Source organism: Mustela lutreola, chromosome 10 (assembly GCF_030435805.1).
Source record: "Mustela lutreola isolate mMusLut2 chromosome 10, mMusLut2.pri, whole genome shotgun sequence".
In the NCBI taxonomy this organism is placed as follows: Eukaryota; Metazoa; Chordata; class Mammalia; order Carnivora; family Mustelidae; genus Mustela; species Mustela lutreola.
The window spans coordinates 50,426,494-50,451,998 of NC_081299.1; the positions used below are offsets into that span (position 1 = coordinate 50,426,494).

A 25,505-nucleotide genomic window follows, 5' to 3' on the forward strand; every position below is an offset into this window, starting at 1 on the left:
GGGCATAGTTTTGATAGTTCTGCTTCCATATCTTTTTCTTACCTTGCTAAGATACTTTTATTCAGCAGTACTCTCTATCAGGTACTCTGTTGCAAGCTAGGGGGATCCCTGAGCTTGGAGAAGGAGAAAGAAGAGCACAGATGATTTTAACAGAGCATAGCAAATACAATGATACAGGCATATATACATGCAGGGTTCTGTACTCTGGAAAACTATTCCCTTACCCATGGTGGCATCCCATTACCTCTCTCAACAGCTGTTAAAGATAATTATAAAATACCAACAAGCAATTACAATTCCTGATTGTGTCCTGTACGGGGCACCTGGGCCTAAGAAACTTACATTAATTATCCTAGAAAGGAAAGGAAAGTTATGAAGCAAACAGATTTTATTCCTTATGAGAATCATAGGAGAGGAGGGTTGGGAGGGTCCCCAGAAGTCATTCAGGTTAACTGCTTGTTTGAAGTATAAATGCCTTCTCTCCTTTGGCTTCCCTCTTGCTACTCACTTCTCTTTAAAATTGTCAGATCTTTCCTTGCTTGATGTGGAGGTGTGTGAACACTCCCTAATAAGTGGATTATAAAGGATTATGAAATGTAACTTCTTAAAGCAAAAGCAGCTTCCTTCTCTCTATTGAGAGTAATTGTAGGTTTTCTATTTTGTGAGTTTTAAAAAAATTAATGTGGAATTTAAAGGCCATTAAAGTCATACTAATTGAGAGAAAACCATTAAATTATGAAGGGATAACTTGGCTGATGTGAAGTAACTTGGTCCAGGTAATCATGACTTCTCAATAAGAATTTATGTGCAGCCATATTTTTAATGCTAGTAACCTTTGAAAGAAGTATGAAAAGCCATCTGCTTAATTACTGCCAAATATACTCAGCCCCATGAGCTCTGAATCTGGAGCAGACAGGTCCCCTTGGCTTTCAGCTCTTAGCTAGAGCTGAGTTCTATTGTGTTACTCAATGAAGGAAAATGAATGCAAAAGGGAATTACCACTTTGAAAATGCTGTTACTTATCCAAAGGTAACTGATTACTTCTTCCTATATGAGCAAACTGCTAAGGAATGGATTGTACTCCCTGAAAAACAGTAGCCATCTCTTAATATAATTAGTGCATGCTCAAGGCATCTGTAATAGTGTCAGAAAAAAAACAGATACATTCTTCATGCACTGTCACTTTTCAGTTTTAGCTTTTCCCCCTTTTTGCTTTGGTTTGGCTCATTAACACTAGATAATCCAAGACTCTCAGAAGGTTAGAATAAGAAATGGTACCTAGACTTCATGCCTTTATTTATACTCTGCTTCATTCCACAAAGAATTTACATCAGCCTAGAATTCACACAGTTCAGTTGAATTCTTGCAGTCCAGTTCATTTAACAACTATGTTAGGATAGATCGTTTGCCAGGCACTGTTTGCCCTAGATAATTTGAGAGAGAATAGGAAAGACAAGTCTCCTGTCCTTGGAGTGTTTACCATCTAGGGGAAGGCAGATTGGAAGCACGTGTTCATACAGATCAGTTAGGTAAATTATGAAAGACACAGAACTGCAACCTTTGTATAGGGTGCTATGCACATACAATGGAGCTCCTGGAAGGCTTGTTTTCGGAAACGATGTTTGTGGTCAGCTACGAAGAAGAAATAAGAGCACAAATCAGACAAAGGATTTGAGCAACAGACATGCAGAACAGAAGAGGATAGGGCTAGAATATGCCCTGAGGTGGATGGAGTTTAGCTCAGCTGAGAAATGGAAAGAAATCTCAAGTAGCTGGACTGGAGCAAAGTGAGTCAGGAGAAGAGAGAACAAGAGGAAGCCAGAGATAGGGGCTGGGGCAGACTGCTCAAGGCCTTAGAGCCTCCCCCCAAATTGTGGACTTGATCCTAAGGGTGATAAGAAGCCATAGGAGGATTTTAAGCAGGGGATAGAAAGATAATCAGATTTATATAGAAATATAATCAGATTTAGAGCCATAATAACTCTGCTGGGTGAAGAATAGATTGGAGAAAGTAAAAACTATATAAGTAGGGAGACTAAATACAATGCTCTTATATTAACTCTGGTGAGAAATGGTCATAGCTAGGGGAACCAGGGTGAATCAGTTGGTTGGATGTCCAACTGTCAGTCTCAGCTCAGGTCTTGATCTCAGGGTCATGAGTTCAAGCCCCATGTTGGGCTTCACACTGGGCATGGAGCCTACTAAAATAAAAGGAAGAGAGAAAAGGAAGAAAGAAATAATAATAGCTTGCCCTAGGATAGGATGGAAATAAGTAGACAAACTCAAGATACATTTTGAAGGTAGAATCAACAAGACTTCTTGATTGGATATACAGTTGAGAGATTAGAGGTTTCAAGAGTGCCTCTTTGGTTCCTGGTTGAATAACTCTGTGAACACTGTTAACATTTACTCAAATGAGGAGGATTGATGGTGGAACATTCCGGTGACTGAGTGGTAATAAGAGATCTATTTTATTTGAGATACTTGTAAGAAGACATCCAGTGAAGATATAAAGTAGGCGTTAGAGATCAGATATTAAGCTCAGAAAAAGACCTGGGCTAACTACGTGAATTTGGAAGACATCAATATATAGATAGTCTTTTTACTTAAGGGAGTAATTCACCTGCTTGAGGCTGTTTAACTCAAACTGGAGGAGAAGGATGGGTGGATTATAATAAAGACAGACATTTCAGGTAAAGGCAGTGATAGGATTAAAGCAGCAAAGCAGGAATGACATAGACCAATGGATTTTTTTCCAGTGGGTGAGAAGTAAAAAATAAAATGGGGATGGATTTTGAGTGCCTTTCCAAACCAGGGAGCGGCTATCCTGAATATGAATATGGTCATATGGGGAGAGATCTGTGAAGAGTCTTAGTTAGGTCTTTGCATACCAGGAAGAAGCATTTTTGTCATCTCCCATGGTTTATACTGTGAAACCTAAAATCAAACGTCCCATAAATCTTAAGATAATTATTTTGGTTTTGCGTCATGAAAGAAGAGTAAAGGTTAGATCTCCCACAGAACCGCTGCTTATCATTTGCTGGTCATGTCATGGAAATAGGTCCAAATAATTAGAGCTGGTATTCTAGAAATTGTTCTGTGCCTCTGGCCCTGGTGATGAATGTTATCTCCCACCATCTCTGCTTCTATTATGATGAGGAGGCGTCGAATTAACCCACAAAGCATTATCTGTCTGGATCTTGGCTCTCCCCATCCATCACACTTCATAGTGTCCACCCATGGAGGGCCTGTCGTAGGCATCCCTTCATTTGGCATCATCCTTCACTTGGCAAAACAAAGTTAGAAGCCAAGTGAGGAGGCCGGCAACCTTTCCAGTTCAAAGAACAAAATGCTCTGGACATTAATGGGCCGAGAGGTTAAACACGGCCATTTGAAAAATTTATACTCCGCAGTGCTGAGAGAGTTGATGTCTTTCCCAAATGATCCCCAGCAGCACCCGACTTACTTAGCAGGATCTAGCTCACCCTTAGCATCATCATTCTCTGTCACTAGAAACCATTTCCTGGTGTTCCTGGGCCAGTATATCCCTTGGTGTGCTTAGTAGCTTTGCAAGCTTAAAACCAGTATATATTTGTGCATATTATTATTCTAAGGTGCTTTGTATACATTTTGAATAGAGGAAATGGTTGTTATTTGAACCAGAAACTTAGCATTTGCTGTGTACTGATTCTGCCTATTTTCACATCCACAGAAATGAAGATGCAGTCAGTCAGATGGCTGTTGCTCCCTTTCCAGTACCATCAAGCTCCCCGTCTTCTGTTGAGGTAAGATGGCTCCCAGTTACCATGTAGTGACTTTGATGGATTTGTCAGGATTATTTTTTTTTTTCAAATCTAGCAGTTTTGATTTTCAGTATCTGGTATTCCAAATTCATAGAATTTGTTAAATAGGGAATTACTCTAATTAGAAAGTATTTGAGGATTATAAAGTAATATAAAATAGGGGCATCTAGTAATATAAAATAGTGGCTCAGTTGGTTAAGCGGCTCTTTTTTTTTTTTTTTTAAAGTTCAGTTAGCCAACATACAGTACATCATTGGTTTTTGATGTAGTGTTCAGTGATCCATTAGTTACATAAAACACTCAGTGCTCATCACAACATGTGCCCTCCTTAATACCTATCACCCGGTTACCCCATTCCCCCACCCCCTTCTCTTCTGTAACCCCTCAGTTTTTTTCCCAGAGTCCAGAGTCTCTCATGGTTTATCTCCCTCTCTGATTTCTTCCCATTCAGTTTTCCCTCCCTTGTCCTAAGGTCCTCTATGCTATTCCTTATGTTCCACATATGAGTGAAACCATAGGATAATTGTCTTTCTCTGCTTGACTTACTTCACTTAGCAAAATCCCTTCTAGTACCATCTGTGTTGATGCAAATGGCAGGTATTCATTCTTTCTGATGGCTCAGTAATATTCCATTGTATATATGGACCACATCTTCTTGATCCATTCCTCTGTTGAAGGGCATCCCAGCTCCTTCTGTAGTCTGGCTGTGTTGTGGATATTGCTGCGATGAACATAGGGGTGTATGTGCCCCTTCTTTTCACTACCTCTGTATCTTTGAGATAAATACTCAGTAGTGTAATTGCTGGGTTGTAGGGTAGCTCCATTCTTAAGATCTTTTGAAACCTCCATATTCTTTTCCAGAGTGGCTACACCAGCTTACATTCCCACCAACAGTGTAAGAGGTCCCCCCTTCCCCACATCCTTGCCAGCGTTTGTTTCCTGTCTTGTTAATTTTTACCATTCTAACTGGTGTTAGGTGGTATCTCTTGATTTCAGCTCAAGTCATCTCAGGGTCATGAGATTGAGCCCAGCCTTGGGTTCCATGCTGAGCGTGGAGCCTGCCTAAGATTGTCTCTCTTGCTCTCCCCACCCCTTCCTCCAAAAAAAAAAGTAATATAAAATCATGTTAAACACATTATAATTTAACATAGGAATATTTCTTTCCTTGAAGTTCCTTAAAGTTGGGCATTTCAGAGTTTATTAGAAAAAACTTTCATTTTTTTTTTGAGCTTTTATTTAAATTTCAGTTAATTAACTTACAGTGTGATATTAGTTTCAAGTGTACAATATAGTGATTCAGTAAATGCATACATCACCTAGTGCTCATCAGGACAGGTGTACTCCTTAATCCCCATCACCTATTTAATCTATCTCCCCATCTCCCTCCCCTCTGGTAACCATCATTACCTCTTTCTCTATAGTTTCAAAACACTTTTTTTTTTTTTTCAAGATTATTTATTTATTTATTTGACAGACAGAGATCACAAGTAAGCAGAGAGGCAGGCAGAGATAGAGAGGGAAGCAGGCTCCCTGCTGAGCAGAGAGCCCGAGGCGGGGCTTGATCCCAGGACCCTGAGATCATGACCTGAAGCGAAGGCAGCGGCTTAACCCACTGAGCCACCTAGGAGCCCCTCAAAACACTTTAATACCTATTATCTATGATCACAGATATCTTTAAATAATTACTTTATTAATGGAGAAATTACTAGTGCAAGATTGTGATTACGATCAGCTTCTAGAGTTAGACAGACATACATCAGATAGCTACATAATCAAGTGTCTCCTCAACTGAGGGAATATTACACTCTCTTCACATTTTTATTTATTGAAGTATTTTTAATTCCAAAAAGAAATACATGCTTATTGTAAATAATCAAGCCATGCAGAATTATTAGGGGAAAAAGTTAATTTTCCTTTCCCCCCTCCCTAAGGAAGTTATTCTTTAGTATTTTTCCATACTTCTTCCATACTTCCATACTTCCTTTTCTTCTACCACAAGAATAAACAGCTATACATGAGAACAATATCTCTTCTAATAAAAACTCAATTGTATATAATACATCCTTTCCATTCAGCAAGCATGCAGGGGGAGTGTGTGTTACGCATAAGGCAGTCTTTGGGATGAGAGACACGGGTATGAATAAAAAAGAGTGCTCCTTGCTGTGGTTCAGCTTACATTCTAATGAGGAAATTAGTGAATAAATACACCAAGAGAATTATCAGTAAGTGGTCAGTGCCTTGCAGGGAATTAAAATAGAGAAGGTAGTTTGTGACCACTTCATCTGGTGTTAGGGAAGCACTCTTGGACAAGGTGAACTGTAAATAAGATGAAAATGGTAAGGAGCCAGACACAGAAATAAAGGAGAAGAGCTTTCTTTGCAGTGAGGACAGAAATAACTCTCAAGGGAGGATGTGCTGGGGCGTTGGACGGTTATGGCCAGAGGCATACTTGGAGCCTGGAGGGTGGTAGTGGGGTGGGAGCTTTGAGTCAGAGTGAGAAATTTGGGTTTTAGCCTATTTGTGCCAGGAAACCAGTAAAGGGGAATGAGGTGATTCAGTGTACAGTCTACTAGGTAGAGAATGGACTGCAAGAAGGTACAAGAAATAGGCTAAGAGGTAGAGACCCACATGAGACCTGTTTGCAGGTAGATGAAGATTGCGGTTTGTTGTTGGAGGCAAAGAAAAGTGAGTGGATTCTTGGTGTTCTGGGTATTGAATCAGACTTGATTGATTAAATATGGGAACTGAGAAGAAATAGAGCATGAATAAATCTAGATTTTTGGCTTGAGATGGATAGCGGTGCCATTTATTACAGTCTGTTGGAGAATAGCTGTTCTTCAGCAGGGAAGCAGAAATTAAGGGGTCTGTATTAGATAGGTTAAATTTGAGATGCGTGTTACACATCCTTCTGAAATAGATTCTACTCATTTTTTAAAAAAACTTGGGTTTTTTTGCTTAATGTAGTGGCCATATTTTAATGCTCTCTGATTATCCTTTTTTTTCCAGCTGACAAATATTTAGATAATGTTATGATGTCTTGCCAGTAAAAGAATACCAAAATCTTTAAAGATGATGGGTGTGTGGGAGAGAATTGTTACCAAATAATGCTTTTATTTCTATAGCAAAGATTTCCCCCAAAGTACAATTGCTGAGTCATAAGCTATACAAGTTCAGAATTTTCACTTAGATTGACCACTCGCTACCTGAAAAGACTGTGGTGATAGGTATTGACTCCCCACCAATAGCCATTTAACCAAAGCTTGCCAACACTGGGATATTCATTCTAGTTGAGACCTAGGGTAGGCAGTTAGGGTGGTAGAAAGGAGGGGCCCCAGACCCATACTGTTTCTGTTCAAATCCTAGCATAACCATATTCTAGACACTGGGCCTTGGACAATACCTCTTCTGTCATCGCTTTACTTATCTGTAGAAGAGTAACAATAGTTTCGCCTCATAGAGTTGATAAGATTAAATAAGACGTTTGTATCTTTGTGCCAGACACATGGTGTTTACTCAATAAACACTAGGACTTAATTCTTCATCTTTTTGTGTTTACAGAATGTCCTATAAATCATTGGAGGGAGTGGGGAGAATAAGAGGAATTGTTTTAGAATAATTTTTTTCTGTTGTATTGTTAGTTATGAATGTACCCATCAAAATATCTCCTTGGAACTGAATTTTAAGGGGATGATTGAATCTTCTATCTGCTATATCGAACACTGTCTTATAGGCCTTCAAATATGGTCTCCTGTCCCACTTACATCCAGGCCTTTGAGAGACAGTATTATTATTATTCCCACATTGCAGAAGAAGAGACTGGGGTCTAGAGAGGCTAAGTAGTATGCCCACGTGCCCAGAGGTGGGTACGTTATTAGGATCAGCTTCTTCATCTGCACCTAGAGGTGTCACCACCCAACAATCATAGACTTGTAAAGAGCAAAGGAAGTAATATATATAAAACATTTAGTACAGCTCACAGCGGAAAGTACATTTAATAACTGTGAGCTGTTAATTTCTTCAAGTATTTCAGTATATTTAACTCAATTTTTAAGTATATTATACAATATTAGCTACTGTTTTTAATATTTGGGTTTTTTTTTCATGTTTTTAATTGTGTTAACCACAGAAATGGGTTCTAATCATTCAGTCACCAGTAAAAAAATAAATATTTTTTATTACAATTGAATATGTGAATTGAATTATATTATAAAGAGGGCTTTTTAGTTTTCCTCTGAACTATCGGCCTCTAGCAGCTGCCAGCAAATGGTGAGTGATACCCCTCCTCGGGGTGCTGTGTGAAGTCTGAGATATGCCCTGGGCTCGCATCCACTTCCTTATCCCTTCACACTCGCCTGTGATGCTCTCACAAGGCCTTTTCCCTCCTCAGCCATTTCTAGTAAGTACTTAAGCATAACTCGTATCTGACATATTGCTGAAAGCACCAGCCCATTTAAATCATAACCAAAGAGATGAAATACAACCATAGCATTATTAAGTTGGGCCTGATAATGGTTCAGCACATCGAATAACCATATTATATACGAATGGGATCTCATATTCATTTTCTTATTGAGCAAATATTTATTGAGCCCTGACTATGTGTCAGGTAGTGTTTTGGACACCGGGGATATGGCAGAGAACAAAATCACGTCATGCAGGCATGGGCCAGCAGAGCAAACAAGAGTGGTGGCAGAACAATGAATAAGAAGTCTGAAGGTGTGGGTTCTTGTTTTAGCTCTACCAGTCACCTGTTGGGCATCTGACCTTGTTAAGGCAGTTACCCTCTCAAAAAAAAACACGTTCATAACCTCCCCTGGCTGCGTCAGCCAGCACACATGAGAATCCAGCACTAAATGTAGGTGAAAGTATTTTAGAATCCGTGTAGCTATATATGTATATACGGGATTATTAGCATTCCTGTTGCTGTATTCTTGGTGATTGTATTACTGCGGCAGCTGTATGGTACAGTGATGAAGAACTCAAGCTTGGAAGTTGAGCAGATCTGAGTCCTAAACTTTGTTCCGCCACTTACTGGCAGAGTGAACTCGAGCCAGTTAAGGTCTACAAGCTTACATGTCCTCACATTGAAAGGGAGGATTGATAGTAATAATTACTTCTATGGATTTGTGGAAGAATTGAATCATGTTTATAAAATGCTTAGCATTTTTCTTGGCACACAGTAAGAACTCATTTTCATTGTGATTATACTTATATTGTTACAGCCCTCTAGCAAAACTCCCAGCCTCCAGCATCTTCGTTTTCAACACGGGATTTATTTTCTTAACTGTATTAATATATGTGTGCTCTTGCTCCAAAACCTTTTATACCTCTTGCCTAGCAGATCTTTGTTTCAAGGTTAGAATTAAGGCTTTGTATTTACCTCCCCAACCTCTACTAATCAGCTTTCTTTTCTCATTAATGCGTAATAAAGCAGTAGACACTCTCCACGTATCTGTTGATTCCTTCCTCGCTACCCTGCCTCCCCTCCGACAACAGAGGCACACACATCTTGGTCTCTCCAATACTCATGTCTTTGTTCCTGTTGTTTCTAACACCTGGGTTGCCTTTCCACTTCCTCTTTATTAATTCACAACGAATAATTCCTTGAAGAATTGTTTTTGGAAGATTCCTCCAAGTTTTCTATGATTCAAAATGAATAAAATAGGGGTGCCTGAGTGCCTCAGTCACTTAAGCCTCTACCTTTGGCTCAGGTCATGACCCCAGAGCCCCTCCTCTGGCTTCCTGCTCAGCAAGGGATCTGATTCTCCCTCTCCCTTTGTCCTTCCCCCCTGTTCCTGCTCCCTCTCTCTCTCCCCCAAATAAATAAATAAAATCTTTTTAAAACAATAAAATAATGCCTAGCACTTAAAATATAATAAATGTGAAATATTACTATGATCAACTTCATCCCACATCATTCCCTTAAGTAATCTTTAACTCTCCTTCATAGTTCAATAATGTTCATGGTTCATTTAAAAAATAAAAATTGTCCTTTGTGTGATGCCACCTGGGCCTTGTAGAAAAGAGGGACCCATTTCTTTTTTTTTTTTTTAAAGATTTTATTTATTTATTTGACAGAGAGAGATCACAAGTAGGCAGAGAGGCAGGCAGAGAGAGAGAGGAGGAAGCAGGCTCCCTGCTGAGCAGAGAGCCCGACGCGGGACTCGATCCCAGGACCCTGAGATCACGACCTGAGCAGAAGGCAGCGGCTTAACCCACTGAGCCACCCAGGCGCCCCGAGGGACCCATTTCTAAAGGAGTTTCTCAACTAGGACTATATTGCTTATAATTCTCTCACTATCTGAATATTTAAAAAATGTATGACTATAAGAAAAACAATTATCATATGATCTCACTGACGTGTGGAATATAAGAAACAAGGCAGAGGTTCATATGGGAAGAGAGGGAAAAATGTGAAACAAGACAAAACCAGAGAGGGAGACAACCCATGAGAGACTCTTAATCATAGGAAACAAACTGAGGGTTGCTGGAGGGGAGGGTAGTGGGGGGATGGGGTGGCAGGGGGATGGACATTGGGCATGTGTTGCAATGAGCACTGGGTATTATTATAGAAGACTGATGAATCACAGACCTATACCCCTGAAAGAAATAATACATTATATATTAATTAAAAATAATAAATATTTGGCCAAGAATAAAAGGCTTCATTAAAAAAAAATCTACAACTATATGCACCGCACTAAATTGTAGGCTTCTTGCTGGGCTTACTGTCTTCTTGACCACTGCATTCCCAGGGTCTGGCCTATAGCACTTGCTTCATATTTGTTGAACCAGTGAATGGGGTGAACTATATTTAAGCTTCTCTTCTACAGCCTTGATGCTTCAATTCAATGTTGAATACTTCTCACTGATTTAATTTATTATGCTATTTATCAGATAGCCCCTTTGTAGATCATGTACAGTCTCTTACCTCAAAAAACTTCTCGTCTTATAAAGAAAATAAGATATGTATATTACTAAAAAAAAAAGATGTCCCAAGAGATAAAGCTTTACGAGGAGTTCAGAGAAGATAATCGTATTTCCTGGTAAGAGAACAGCTATTTCTGTTGGGTCGATTGGATTTTAAAATAGGAATATGATTAGATAAGAATGTGGGAATAGCACAAACAGAAACATGGAAATAAGAAAAACTGGGATGTAGAATGGGGAGAAGAATCTAAGGGTATAGTAATACAAGATGAGGTTTGAAAAACCATTTGAGGTCACATGAGAGAGACTTGAATTTAAATCTCAGAAGGTTTGAATTTCATGTATTCAGCCCTTAGAGTTGTTGAAGGCATTTTGAACAATGAAATAGTTTGATCAGAGCTCTATTTGAGGTAAGTTCTCTAATAGCAACATCAAGGATGTCTCTGAGAGGGAAACCCAATTAGAAAGCCACTGCTCTGGTCTTTTAAGAGGTGCTCAAAGCTCAAGTATACTTGGGTTGCAAGGTACTTAGTCCTTTCCTCGACAAGGCAGGATGAATCTTTTAGAATATCTTGTTAGAAGCAAACAACTTCATTTTTTCTTTTTCTCAGAAGTTGTTCTTTTTTGAATACTAAGTGAGACGATGCAGGCCTCCCAAAGAATGGACAGGTTGATTACCCAGGGAATGCTATTAGCATAATTCTCATTTTACCTTTAATTGTGCACTGCCTTCCCAGAATTCTGAATAGCCTAGGAAAATGTGCTTATGATGGGGGTAGAATAAAAAAATTTGTCACATCCAGTCAGCATGACTGCAAGAAGAAATATTTGTGAATTTAGACTGGCAGTGAGATGAATAAATCATCCTGTGGTTTTTTTGGAAGAAAGCACTGGGCTTGAGAAATAGGATGGTAAGACCAATATAAGTTTTTTTCGTTAAGTTTTTTTTTTTTTTTTTTTTTTAATTTGACAGACAGAGATCACAGGTAGGCAGAGAGGCAGGCAGAGAGGAGGGGGAAGCAGGCTCCCTGCTGAGCAGAGAGCCCAATGCAGGACTCGATCCCAGGACCCTGGGGACCCAAGCCAAAGGCAGAGGCCTCAACCCACTGAGCCACCCAGGCACCCCATAAGTTTTTTATTTATAAAAAACTTGCATTGTATCAAGGAGGTATAGTTGCTGTTTTGTTGTTGTTGTTTAATTTTGTTGTATCAAGGAGGAATAGTTGCTGTTTTGTTGTTGCTTAGGAAAAGCTTAAAAAGAAAACAGTTATATATACTAATATGCTGGTTCATCATGTTAAATGAGGAAAGAGGATAGGGAACAACATTGTAGAGCATTTAACTAATCAGAAGTGTGGCTTTTCCAGTCTGCAGGAACATCCTTAACTAATTTAACTTTTATTGATAACTTGCTTTCTTCGTTTTTTAAGATTTATTTATTTATTTTGAGAGAGAGCAGTGAGTGGGGGGGAGGAATGGAGGGAGAGGGACAAGCAGACTCCCCATTGAGCACAGAGACCGATGCCAGGCTCAGTCCCAGGACCCTGACATCATGACCTGAGCAGAAACCAAGAGTTGATGCTTAACTGACTGAGTCACCCAGGGGCGCCTGATAACCCACTTTCAGCTAAAAACATAAATTCCTGTTCTCATGGTTCTCACTGTGTAGTTGAGGAAAACTATAGGTAAATAGAGGGTATGAAAAAATTAAGTAGTATAAAAATAAAATCTATCATCACTATATGTAGATTTTGAGGAACCCAGGGAAGGGAATTTAGAACTTCCTGAAGGTTTGGAAGGGACTTCTCTGAGGATTGAACAACCTTTTTTATCATCTTTTTATTTTATTTTATTTTATTTATTTATTTTGGTGTAAAGGCTGTGTTAGGCATACATTCAGGTGTCTTTCTTTTTCTTTTTATTCATCTTGAAAACATAATTCACCACAGAAGCTACTATCGGTGGTCTTCACGGGGAAAGGTCATTGTCCTTGAGCCCTTGAGCAGCCTTGGCAGCACAGGCAGCTTTGGACAGGTGGTTCGAGGATCAGCAAGAAAGGAAGGGAACACCCAGCTACCCAAATTAGCTGAATCATCTTGGGTGTCACTGGGCCGCCATCCATCAGCCAGATGGTCTTCAAACCACCGTGATGCAATTGTGCTTTGGAAGTCGTGCTTGCTGACCTATTTTCCTCTTCCCATCCCTGACTGATTACTGATTTCTAAGCTCCTGGCCAGCGGGATATTTTAAAGGTTGCCTAACACATGTGAGCCTTTCTTTTCTCAAACAGAACCCACATTGTTTCATTCTGTGCCTCATTTAAGCATGAAAACTCTTCTCTAAGCGGTCACTCTCCTAGGAAAGCCCACACTTTTATTGCTAACCTCTCTCAATTCCAACTTCCTTTTTTGCCTGCCTCCTCTCCATCTAGATTTTGACTACAAACCCTCCTCTATGGAACCATCTCAAACTAACCCAGTAACTAAAAACAGAGGAAAAGCTTTAGATGGGGTTCATGGTAGAGTTATAAAGAGCATTGACTTTGAAATGAGAGAAACCTAGGATGAATACAAAGAAGGATCAGACAAAGGATATGAATGAGCCACAGATGTTGGATTCAAAGATCTCTCAGCCTCATCGGGAACATACATAATTAGGATACAAAGGAGATGATAAGTGATGTAGGAAGTTCAGGTAAAATGTTAAGTGAGGTTAGAGGAAGAAGAGATGTCTATAGCTAAGGAAAAGGAAAGGATTTATGGAGTAAGTGACATTTGAGATTTGGCTTTGTGTTATAATTCTGTAGGTATAGATATAAAAGGTATTCTTTTTTGTTTTTATCCAAATCTTAAAAGATCTACAGCCCACTTGTAATCTCGACTGTCTTGCCCACGTTTTCTTACATTTTCAGAGTTGAAGCATCAAACACCTGGTTTCTCTCTGACTTCAGTATTCATTTTATAAAGACCAAGAAAACCTCACTTCTGTACTCACATTGCCGAGAAATGTAAAAGAATCCTCTGACTTACTTACAAAGCGCTTTGCTTTCCCCCAAGAAGACATGTGCAGAATTAGATGAATGACATCAGCTGACCACCATCCTGGTGAAAATCTCCTCTCATTTGGGATCAGAGGAACCCCCTCTGTATTTGTTCTATAATTCAATGTGCTGCAGTTACAAACACTGAATGTCTCAAAGCCTTGGTGAGATAGCATAGCCCCTCCCCCCCCAACCACAAGCCGCCCCCTGTCCCAGCTTCTTCGGGGCTTACCACAGCTTAGAGAAGCAGACACATGAAATATTTGGGGGCATTAAAGGTTTCCCATAGAATTGAAAGGTCCCCCAGTAATGGGTCCGTGATCAAAGGAGCAAGACTGATGCAAAGCGAAGGTCAAGCAAAGCTTTATTTCACACCAAACATCGAGAATCAAACCGACCAGCCGTGGCCATCTCTTACAAAGAGGGCGACCCCTCCCTGCCTTACAGACTAAGTTTTATAGAGCAAAGGCCATGTGGCTGGGCCTGGCCACACACAGGTGGCCAATGAGATTGTAACACACAGAGAAAGCTGCACAGTCATGCTAGATCACACACAATTTAATTACAATTTACCCTAGTAGCTATTTGAACTAGCCTATCACCTTGGTCAGACCTGGCGCCCAAAAGGCAGGACCCATACTCCTTGGTGGCTAGGGAGACCGTATGTGCACCCCACTGATTGGATGTCTCTACCTGGCCTGACCCGCCCTTTTACCCGGGCTTTGTTACCTGGGACACTTGCTTGGGATTTGCTTTTAAGTAAGTTCCCGGGGTGGGAGGTGGGCAGGGGGCAGGGTCAGTTTAAGTTTCACTGCATAAACAACAAAATCACTGTTTAACCGGATGGAATCTCTCTGGCTAAATAGGCCCTTATAGAATAAGTCTTGTTTTTTTAAAGTGTAATTGAGGGGCGCCTGGGTGGCTCAGGTGGCTAAGCATCTGCCCTCTGTTCGGGTCATGATCCCAGAGTTCTTGGATCAAGCCCCACCTGTGTCTCCCTGCTCAGTGAGGAGTCTGCTTCTCCCTCTGCCTCTGCCAGCCACTCCCTCTGCTTGTGCTCTCTCTCTGTATCAAATAAATAAATAAATAAAATATTTTTAAAAAATAAAAGTGTAATTTTGTCTCTTCTGAAATTTTCTCTCTATAGAACTTTCTAAAATGCTGAAAATCAATATATTCTCAAGCATAGTTTCTTAACTTGAGCATATTTATTTCATATGGTGACTTCTTGATTACCCAAAATTCACTGAGAGGAGGCTGTTATACCTAATGAAATTTTCTGGTTAACCAGTGCTAAAAAGGTTTAAAAATTAGTGGTCTGATAATGATTTTTTTTTAAGATTGTGAATCCTGTTTTCTATAAGATTAGTTATCAACACTCAGTGCTGACAAGGAATAAAGAGAGAAGGAAAAAACAAGAGCATCATTTACTTAGGGCCTAGAGCATAGTTAACCAGAACAGCACCTTTGATGTCAGTCTTACCTAGCTTTGAATCCTGGGTTCACCTCTCGCGGGCTAGGCAAGTTCACGTGAAATGTACCCTCTTCCCATGAATGAACTGGAATGACTTGGTACATACTCGTATGAGGTTGTTCTGAAGACTCCACGGAACGAGGGAGGGATAGATAACCTGTCTAAACAAAAAGCTGGAAGCAAATTAATTCACCTGATGTTGCACTGATAGACATTTTGCATGTTAATTTATTAATCTTTAAGGCAATCTACGGGGTAGTATTCTTATTTTTATTTTTTAAAGATTTTATGTATTTATTTGACAGAGATCACAAGTAGGCAGAGAGGTAGTCAGAGAGAAAGAGAAGGAAGCAGGCTCCCCGCCAAGCAGAGAGCCCGACTCGGGGCTCGATCCCAGGACCCCAGGATCACGACCCGAGCCGAAGGCAGAGGCCTTAACCCACTGAGCCACCTAGGCACCCCTGGGGTAGTATTTTTAATCTGGTACTTTTATCTGTGCTTTTAAAAATAACTGCTCAGACTTAGAACCTTCCTGAAAGTCATATAGTTCTGATTTGCAAGTTGAGATTTGAACCTGATCTGAGCAATTTAACATTCATGCTCCCACCCCCCCTTAGTTTTGGGGGGGGGGGTTGTTTGTTTTTTCGGTTGGTTGGTTTGGGGGGGGGTTGTTTGTTTGTTTGTAGTAATCTTTACAACCAATGGGGAGTTCAAACTCATGACTCTGAGATCAAGAGTTGCATGCTGTTCCAACTGAGCCAGCAAGGTGCCCCTATGCTACTTTCTCGGTTAGATTTTTTTTCTTTTAGATATTTCTTATAGCTCTCCTTTATTTCTTAAACTTGGAATAATACATACAAATTCATCTGTAATCAAACAGTATAGAAATAACTAATGCAACAGTTCCCCATTCTTTAATACTATTCCCCAGAAGTAAGCAATTTAAAAAATTTGTCCTATATGCTGACAAGTATTTTCCTGCATGTGTATCTACATATGTATATATTTGTAATTTTTTCTTTTTTTAAAAAAGATGTTATTTATTTATTAGAGAGAGAGAGAGGGAGAGATCACAAGTAGGCAGAGAGACAGGCAGAGAGAGAGGAGGAAACAGGCTCTCTGCCAAGCAGAGGGCCCGATGCAGGGCTCAATCCCAGGACCCTGAGATCATGACCTGAGCTGGAGGCAGAGGCTTAACCCACTGAGCCACCCAGGCACCCCTTGTAATTTTTTTCTGAAAAATTTTTCAAACTTACATTCTTTCAATGGCATGTAAAAATTTCTCTTTCTCTACATTATCAATATTGAATGTTCTCTTTCTATTCTCTTGTCCATTCATTAGATGAAAGAACACTATATCTTTGCTTCAGTTTGCACTACTTAAATTATAAGGATGAGGTTGAATGTCCCAAGATCAAAACTATTTTCTCTCCAAACAGTTTCACAGTATCTTTAGTAATGCCAAAATGGTGGTGTTTTAACATAAAAATCCAAATAAATACAATGTAGATACTCTGTGTATCATCCTGTTCTCCCTTATGTGCCCTCAGAAAATAAACAAACTTCTGAATTAAGTGTAACATTTAATATGTTACAGTTCAATTGAGGAGATACTGAATGTGTTTTGGAATTTTATTTATTTATTTTAATTTATTCATTTATTTGAGAGAGAGAGAGAACATGCGTGCACACACAAGCTGGGGGAGGGACAGAGGGAAATGATCTCAAGCAGACTCCCCATTGAGCATGGAACCTGACACAAGGCTCACTCCCAGGACCTTGAGATTATGACCTGAGCCAAAATCAAGAGTCTGCCACTTAACCACCTGAGCCACCCAGGAGCCCCTGTTTTGGAATTTTAGTGGGGCTTATTCTTAAAGATGTCTTATTTATATTAAAGAAATATTTTTAGAATTTTGCAGAAAATAACTGTCAAGGAAACAACTGTCCATGCACTGGTTTACCCAGGATTTGTCCAGTGTTTTTCATGCACCAGAGGTAGTGTTAGGTACCTGACGTTTCAGAGATAAACAGGATAAATACAGTGTCTTATCTCAAGTAGTTTAATCTTCATGGAGATAAACAAGCATCTCAGAAAGTTTTGGCCAGAGGGAATTGAAACATTAAGTAAACGTTTGAGGTCTCAGGTGAAGGCTGCTAAGAATAAGACTGTACTCAGGTCGGTTGATGCAATGGCCCACGTTTTCCATCTCCAACTTTGTCATTCAGAGTATCCGCTTCATCTCAAGGCTGGTTTCCTCGGGACTGTGGGATTGCTGCACATGGCAATTTGAGCTTCATGCTTTCTTGCTAATGTGGGAGGTGGGAGGGGGCTTCTTGTGGTTCTTCTAAGACAAAGGAGGAAGTGGAGGACCTGCCTGCCTCAGTCTGTGGAGCATGCAACTCTTGAGGTAGGGATTGTGATTTCAGGCCCCACACTAGGTATAGAGATTACATAAAAAGTAAAAATCTTAAAAAAAAAAAAACAAAAAAAAAAAACCTTTTCTAGAAGTCTCTTTGTGTCTCATTGAGCGGAACTGGATCCCATACCCACTCCTGACAACAACATTTGGCAAAAAGAGTGGGATTAACCATAAGACAATCAGGCCCAACCTTGGAACAGAGAATAGGGAACAGCTTTGTCTAAGACATATCCATAAGCTGCAAGGACAGATCTGGGTGGGGGGGTGGGTAGGAGGAGATTGTGGGGATGGCCTTCTAATGGAAAGGAGGAAGCTAGGAACGGCCACTAGAGAGGAAACAGTATCTACAACAATAATAAAATAAGCTATTGTGGTTGAGTATCTATATAGTTCTGGGCAGTGTGAGTGAAGAAAAACATCTTCATCATTTTCTTCTTAATGTGCCATAGGATCAGAGTGGTACGGAACCTGTTAGCAGTGAGGAAGATGGCAGTCTCGAAGTTGGTATTAAACAATTGCCTGAAAACGAAAGCTCCAAACTGGTGAGAATCCTCCATGTTTTTCATCCAATGTTCTTTTTTAAAAGTGCATCATGTTTATTTTGTACCACCATGGAAAGCATCAACTTGCATTGTATTTACTTCTCTAGAAATCTTGATCTCAGAGCTAGGAGAAGCTTTTCCATGTGGAGTGACCCATTAATTCCAACAAATAGCATATTCTGCTATTTTCTTCATGCCTGAATTGTGCTGTTTGGGAAAAAGGAAGCAATTTCTCTTTTAATCTTCTCAGTTTGGCTTCTTTAAGGGTGTAGGTCTATCTTCAATTAGTCCATAAAGGCACAGAAAAAGATGTTAAACTTATTCCACTGATTCTTAGTAAAAAAACGGTTAAATTCACCAAGGGGCTCGAGCATTAGAAGAGAGTCAGGTTTGTTTGTTTTAAGTTGTTTATTATTATTATTATTATTATTATTATTTTAGTAATCTCTACATCCATCATGGGGCTCGAACTCCCAAGACAGAGATCAAGAGTCACATGTTCTTCCAACTGATCCAGCTAGCTGCAGCCATGAGAGTCGGTTTTAGAGAACCCTCTCTCCTTATATATTGTAATGCTTGATATTTTATTTCATATTTATTGAACTTTTACTGTGTATTGGGTGCTGTCCTGCATGCTACATTAATTTCCTCATCCTTACAGTGCAGGTAGCGATAACTTTCTTTTACACATGAAGAAACTGAGGGCTTATGATGTTCACTTACTTGCCAGAGGCCACTCACTAGAACATGGTAGACCTGGAGATTCACCCCCGTTCAGTCTGCCTCCCACGCTTTCATTCACAGTCCGTCTTTTTATTTTGCAGCCTTATACTTACAGGGTTAGACTGCACGTTCCAGAAAGAAATGCGGGCTTTTTTCTCTCTATTTCAAAATGTCTTACAAATCTCAAAGAATTATCACTTGGGAGGGTCACCCTGATTTTGTGGCAGCACAGAGTTGTTCATTTTACTTCAAGGAGTTTGAGAAATCATTTATCTTCTTTCAACTTTTAGAAAATATATATTGGGACCGTCTTAAATTCTGTGTCCTAGAAAAGAAACTGATTCTTTCAAGCTGAAGGGAAAGGACATTTCAGCAAAAATGGAAATGACAGTGGGCCACTCCTGGGCAAATTGTAAATGGGACACAAGAACTCTGGCGTCAAAACACTGGGACTAACAGATTATAACCATTGTTCTTAAACAAAATGTTCCAAGGTTACACTGTTCCTTTTCTAAAAGATAAACAGCATATTTGCCCTGGAAGGAGAGTGAGTAACATCAACAAAGTTTGAACTCAAAGCTCCTTCATTTAAAAACACTATTAATGTGGTTGTTTTGGGCACTGTGTCTCCAAGATAGGTTAGGGGAAAGTCTTATAAAACAACAGGGTTTTGTAAGTAGAGGCCTCCAATGCAGTCCACAGAAGAAATGGTAAAAAAAAAAAGGGTGAAAACACTTCCTTGATTGTCAAAAAAGTCTGGTAATCCAAAGAGATTCACCTGAAGGCTATAGGCAACCGCCATCCAATACCCACTTACTGTTCCCAAGAAAGCAATGCCAGTGATGGGGCTCCAAATGTCAAGACAATTGAAGGGCCCCACTCTCAGGCACAGGATTTGAAGGGCTGCGGGTCATTTATAGATACTGTTTTATACTGCACTTCACTAAGATGGAAGCCTTCCCTTACCCACTGACTGCTGTCTCTCTTTCTTTTTGCTTGCCCTCCCCTCCTCACCCCCCTCTCTGTTTAATATTACAGTTCTTACTGTTTCCAGTAGAATCTATATATGGTCTACTTGAGCGAGGAAAGATAGAAAAAATTTAATCAACTTCTATAGATAAATACAAATGGTCTACCATAAAACATTAGTCAAAAGTGTGGTCTTGGGTGAATTACTTGACCTCACCAACCCGCAGTTTTCTCACCTGAGGAAGAAGAGTAATCAGGATGTTAGGAGGAAACAAATGGACTAAATGGTATAAATCATGTTAGCAGAGTGTAGGGCAAATGGTGTTTAGCAAATTCATTCATTAATTCAACAAATATTTGCTGAATGCCATTATGTTCCAGGCACTAGAGATATAATAGTGAACAAGATGTAGAAAAATGCCTGCTCTCAGGGCGCAGAAGTGGCACAGTTCGTTAAGCATCTGACTCTTGATTTTGGCTCAGGTCATGATCTCAGGGTTGTGAGCTGGAGCCACACAGAGCCCAACGTCAGGCTCCACACTGAGACTTGCTCCTCCCTTTGCCCACCCCACCCGCCCCCATAAATAAATATATATATATATATATATATTTTTTTTTAAATGCCTGCTCTCATGGGGACTCTCTTCAGGATGAGTTGGGGGAGGAGCATAGATAATAAATTAGCAAAATATTAGATTGGATCATAAGAAATTGCCTTTTTTGTAGGTAAGAATTTCATATAGTAAACCTGATGTATTGTCTTGTTACAAAGAATGAATAACTGTTAACTGTCACTAGTTATCATGATTATTTCTCTTACAAGATTGGTGCCAGGGTTGCTACTCCATCCTAGGATTGTTGGCCAGTGCATCTTGTCAGAGGACAGCATGTCATCTGTGTGGGTCTTGACTCTTTTCTGTTTATGTCAAGACAGTTGGAAACACTAAGCCATTAACCCTCTAAAAGTTGCTTCCTTGCTGGGGTCATCTGTCTGTCTCATCAGGCACTATGCTGGCCCCTACAGGAGTGAGCAGGAGAAACACCAGCCTTGCTCTTCAGAAGTTGACCCTCTAGAACCACTGAGGATAACAGAATTTGTATCTGGAAAATCGTACATGCAGAAGTATAGTAGAAAGAGAAGAAAAACAACAACACTGTGATGTGTGTGTTCAAAAGTAGAAAGAAGACCATCTCAGTCAGGGATTAAGGAAGGTTTCCTAGAATTGTGGCCTTTAAGGTAAACCTCCAAAGATGAGAAGGCAACTGTCATAGAGATGAGGTTTACCAGCTGAGTCAGTGCGGATGATGGAGTAGCACATGAGTGTTGGGCATTTGTGGGACAACAATGAGCGATATAATTTGAACATTGGACTCACAGAGCTGAAGGTTCTATATGCTGTGAATTATTGATGAACTTATTCATCTTCATGTGGTCAGTGCTTAGTCCATGTCCCAGAAGCCACATGGATATGGGGAGACACAAGGTGCTATCTAGGAGAAACCACTTCAGAGAGCTATTAAGTTCTTCGAGACTTTCTGTTTCCAGAGCTAAGACTAAGTCATGGGTCAGCATATTCCAGGACTGTTTCCACTGTTCAGTCATGGTTGGCTTTGGTCCACATCTCAGTAGTCCCCAGATTTCACAGCTGAATGGTTTATAGTAACTTCAGAAGGTATTGGGTTTTTCTCAAATATTTTTAAAGGGTGAATAACTTGTTTTTAGACAACTGATCAGATGATGGTTTGTGAAACGTAGGTTTCAATTGTGAGAGACTGGAGGCAGGGGAGTGTCTGGAGTCTATTTCAGAAGTCTAGGTGAGAGCCTGTTAAAACTATTTTTTAAGCCTTTTGAAAGGAACTTTTAAAAAGCTATCTGCACAGAGCTTTGCGATTTGTAAAACAAAGTGTCATTATCTCATTAGCTTAATGTTTTAATATCTAAATTTTTTTCTAAAATGATACTTTGTGATCTTACTCAATTTTATCCCCAAATAACCCTGTGTAAAAAGTAGAGCGGGAATTATTTATCCCAGATTTACAGATGAGACCTTAATCTGCTTAGCGAAGGATCACAAAAAATGGGAAATTGGAAGAGCTGGGTCTCATCCTGAAGGGGCTTTGACTCCTCGGTATCTTGACATAGAAGGTCATGAATCCCTGAAGTATTATCTTAATCTTTTGGATATCAACCTACTTTTTAAAAAAGATTTTGCTTATTTGAGAGAAAGAGTGAGAGTGAGGGGGAGTATGAGGTGGGGAGTGGGGAGAGGTGGATGGAGAGGGAGAAGCAGACTCCCCACAAAGCAGGGAGCCTGACGTGGGGCTCGATCCCACGACCCTGAGACTGTGACTGAGCCGAAGTTAAGCACTTAACTGACTGAGCCATCCGGGCGCCTCTCAGCCTATGTTTTTATCATGTTGAGAGTATCTGCATTTATATAATATACTCTTTTGGAGCAGTATAACTAAATTATCAAGAGTACAGAATTGGAGCCATACTACTTGGATTCAAATCCTGATTCTGCCATTGACTACCGATAAAATCTTAGGCACGAGGGACGCATGAGTGGCTCAGTTTAAAAAAAATCTTAGGCACGGAACCTTTCTGTGCCTCAGTTTCTGCATTTGTGAAATCGCAGAAAGGAACCACAGCTATCCAGTACTATGCAGAACCATGCCAGAGAGCACTAGAGTCACTGTACAAGGGTGAGTCATTATTATTAACAATGATGCTGTTATTCCAATTAAAACATTTAGTGTTAGCCGCATAAGGATTAGCTGTTGTGAGCGAAGCATTAAGGTGTAACTTAGAAAACTGAAGTGAATTGTTCAGCCCGAAAAATCCAAATGCTGATCATAATAGGCAGTGTGTATTGAATGCCTACGTGCTAGACATTATTCTAAGCTCATTTACGTAACAGTCCTATGAGGTTAGTACTTGTATTATCCCCATTTAAGAGATGAGAAAACTGAGGCACTGAGACACTAAATAATCACCCAGTGTGGGGGAGGGGGCCGGTTGGCTTAGTTGGTTGAGCATGCAGACTCTTGGTTTCCGCTCACGTCGTGATCTCAGGGTCCTGGGATCGAGCTCTGCACCAGGGGCTCCACGCTCAGAGGGGAGTCTGCTCGAAGAGTCTCTCCCTCTGCCTCTCTCCTCCTCAAATAAATAAATCTTAAATAAAATATATTATGGGTCCTGCTTTACTGACAAGGTCCTAAGGCTATGAAGTGGCTAGTATGTTCCTAAGGTCTCGCAGCAGGTAGGTGGGATGGCTGGGACTCAAAGACAGTTATTTTTGCTTAGAAATCCTGTCTTCCCATTGTGTGGTTCACATAGACAACACTTCTAGAATATCAAAAATACCACCGTGTGGTCTGTTTGCTTGAACAACAAATACTAATCGAGTGTGGCTTGCAGTTTGCAGAAGATTCAGTGATGAGCAGAACTGTTAGAGCTTCTTAAAGAGCTTGAGGTGTCTGAGGACAAGTGTTCCCATCAGCTTGCCATCTCTAGAAGTTCAGCGGCTAATGGGAAGAAAGGAGCCAGGGAAGGAAAAGAGGAGATAGTACTGTTTTCTTCTAAGTAGCTAACCTCTGTTCTTGCTGCCTCCTTTGGATCTCTAACCCTGTTGGATATTAGGATTTTCTGCCTTGAAATAAAACCAGCTTACTTTTTCTTCTGTTCTTGTCTGACTTCGTCTCCATGCTGTTCTAGATATTAATAGCCAATAAAATCATTTTAAAGCAACTAGCTCACAACAAAATAATAAAAAGACAAATAACTCAGTTTTAAAAAATGGGTGAGGGGGTGCCTGAGTGGCTCAGTTGGTTAAGTGACTGTCTTTGGCTCAGGTCATGATCCTGGAATCCCAGGATCGAGTCCCACATTGGGCTCCCCGCTAAGCGGGAGTCTGCTTCTCCCTCTGACCTCTCCCCTCTTGTGCCCTCTCTCTCTCAAATAAATAAAATCTTTTTTTTTTTAAGTGGATAAGGGGGGGCACCTGGGTGGCTCAATGGGTTAAGCCTCTGCCTTTGGCTCAGGTCATGATCCCAGGGTCTTGGGATCGAGTCCCGAATCGGGCTCCTTGCTCGGCAGGGAGCCTGCTTCCCCCTCTCTCTCTGCCTGCCACTCTTCCTCCTTGTGTACTCGCTCTTGCTCTCTCTCTGACAAACAAATAAATAAAATCTTAAACACACACACACACACACACACATACACAATGAAATACATTTTACACCTACTAGGAGGACCGTACTCAGAAAGACAGATAATAGCAAGTGCTGGCAAGGATGGGGAGTGATTGGAACTCTCATACATCGCTAGTGAGAATATCAAGTAGCATTGCCAGTTGAGAAAACCGTTTGCAGTTCTTCACAATATGAAGCATATTTATATCATCATATCGTAATTTTGCTCCTAGGTGTACACCCAAGAGGAATGAAAGAAAACCAATCCACACAAAAACTTGTACACTAGTGTTCATAGCAGCATTTTTCATAAGAGCCCCAAAATGGAAACAGCCTAAATGTCTCCCAGCTGAGTAAATGAACTGTGTTACATTATGCAGTGGAATATGAGCAGTAGGAGATCATGAAGCTCTGATACATGATGCTGCGGCCACATGGTGCGTGTGTGAAATGTCAAGAGGAGACATGTGGACAGAGACAGACAATAGATCAGCGGTTGCCTGTGGCTGGGGGTGTGGGCAGGGAACGGGAGTGACCCTGATGGGTACAGGGTTTCTTTCTGAGGTTATGAAAAGGTTCTATACTTAGATTGTGATGATATTTGTACAATTCTGCGAAATCCATAGTATTGTATATTTGAGATGGGGGGCATTTTGTGGTATGTTAATTATATCTCAATAAAGATACTCTTAAAAAACAGGAGCAGTGGGGCACCTGGGTGGCTCAGTGGGTTAAGCCTCTACCTTCGGTTCAGGTCATGATCTCAGGGTCCTGGGATCAAGCCCTGCATCGGGCTCTCTGCTCAGCAGGGAGCCTGCTTCCCCCTCTCTCTCTGCCTGCCTCTCTGCCTACTTGTGATCTCTCTCTGTGTCAAATAAACAAATAAAATCTTTAAGAAAAAAAAAAGGGAGCAATATGAGAGAGAAGTAAAAATATAGATAATCCACAAAGTGAAATCAAATGAGCAATGCTGAGGTAACCTCTAGAAACAGATTCGGTTAAATAAGTATATAGTCTTTCCACCATTTGGCATATTTTACCAGTGTTCAATAATCCCTGGTAGAAAAGGCCCAGATTGTTTGTCCATTAGATTAGAGCCTGACTTTATTTTATAAATTCTCGCATTCTGCCTGTTAATTGCATTCTGTGCTAGATCCTAGAACGATGCTACAGAAGGTAAACAGACAAACTCTCTTCCTGTGTTGTTTACAGTCTTCATGGCAGATGGACGTCATTCAGATAATGTCACAAGTAGAATGAAGTCTCAGCTTTGATCAGAGCTAAGAACTAGAGGTGCTTGGTGCTAAGGGAGCGTAGAAGGGGATTGGACATTGCCAGGGAGGGCTTTCCCAGGGACACGAACTGAGATCGGAAGGAGAAGCTGACGCTACTGGGAATGTGGTGAAGAAC

General features: G+C 40.4%; 1 protein-coding gene across 10 annotated transcripts in view; it reads left to right on the top strand.

Annotated features, from left to right (window-relative positions):
• The window catches only part of PATJ (PATJ crumbs cell polarity complex component), a 377,446-nt gene that overhangs the window by 261,248 nt on the left and 90,693 nt on the right, over positions 1–25,505 (top strand). For 9 of the 10 annotated variants that reach the window (XM_059135624.1, XM_059135619.1, XM_059135627.1 and 6 more), the window contains 2 exons: positions 3,713–3,785; positions 18,120–18,212. In XM_059135624.1, coding sequence (XP_058991607.1) covers positions 3,713–3,785; positions 18,120–18,212 — 166 coding nt within the window. The remainder of the gene's footprint in view (positions 1–3,712; positions 3,786–18,119; positions 18,213–25,505) is intronic. The other variant, XM_059135622.1, reaches the window with a different exon arrangement.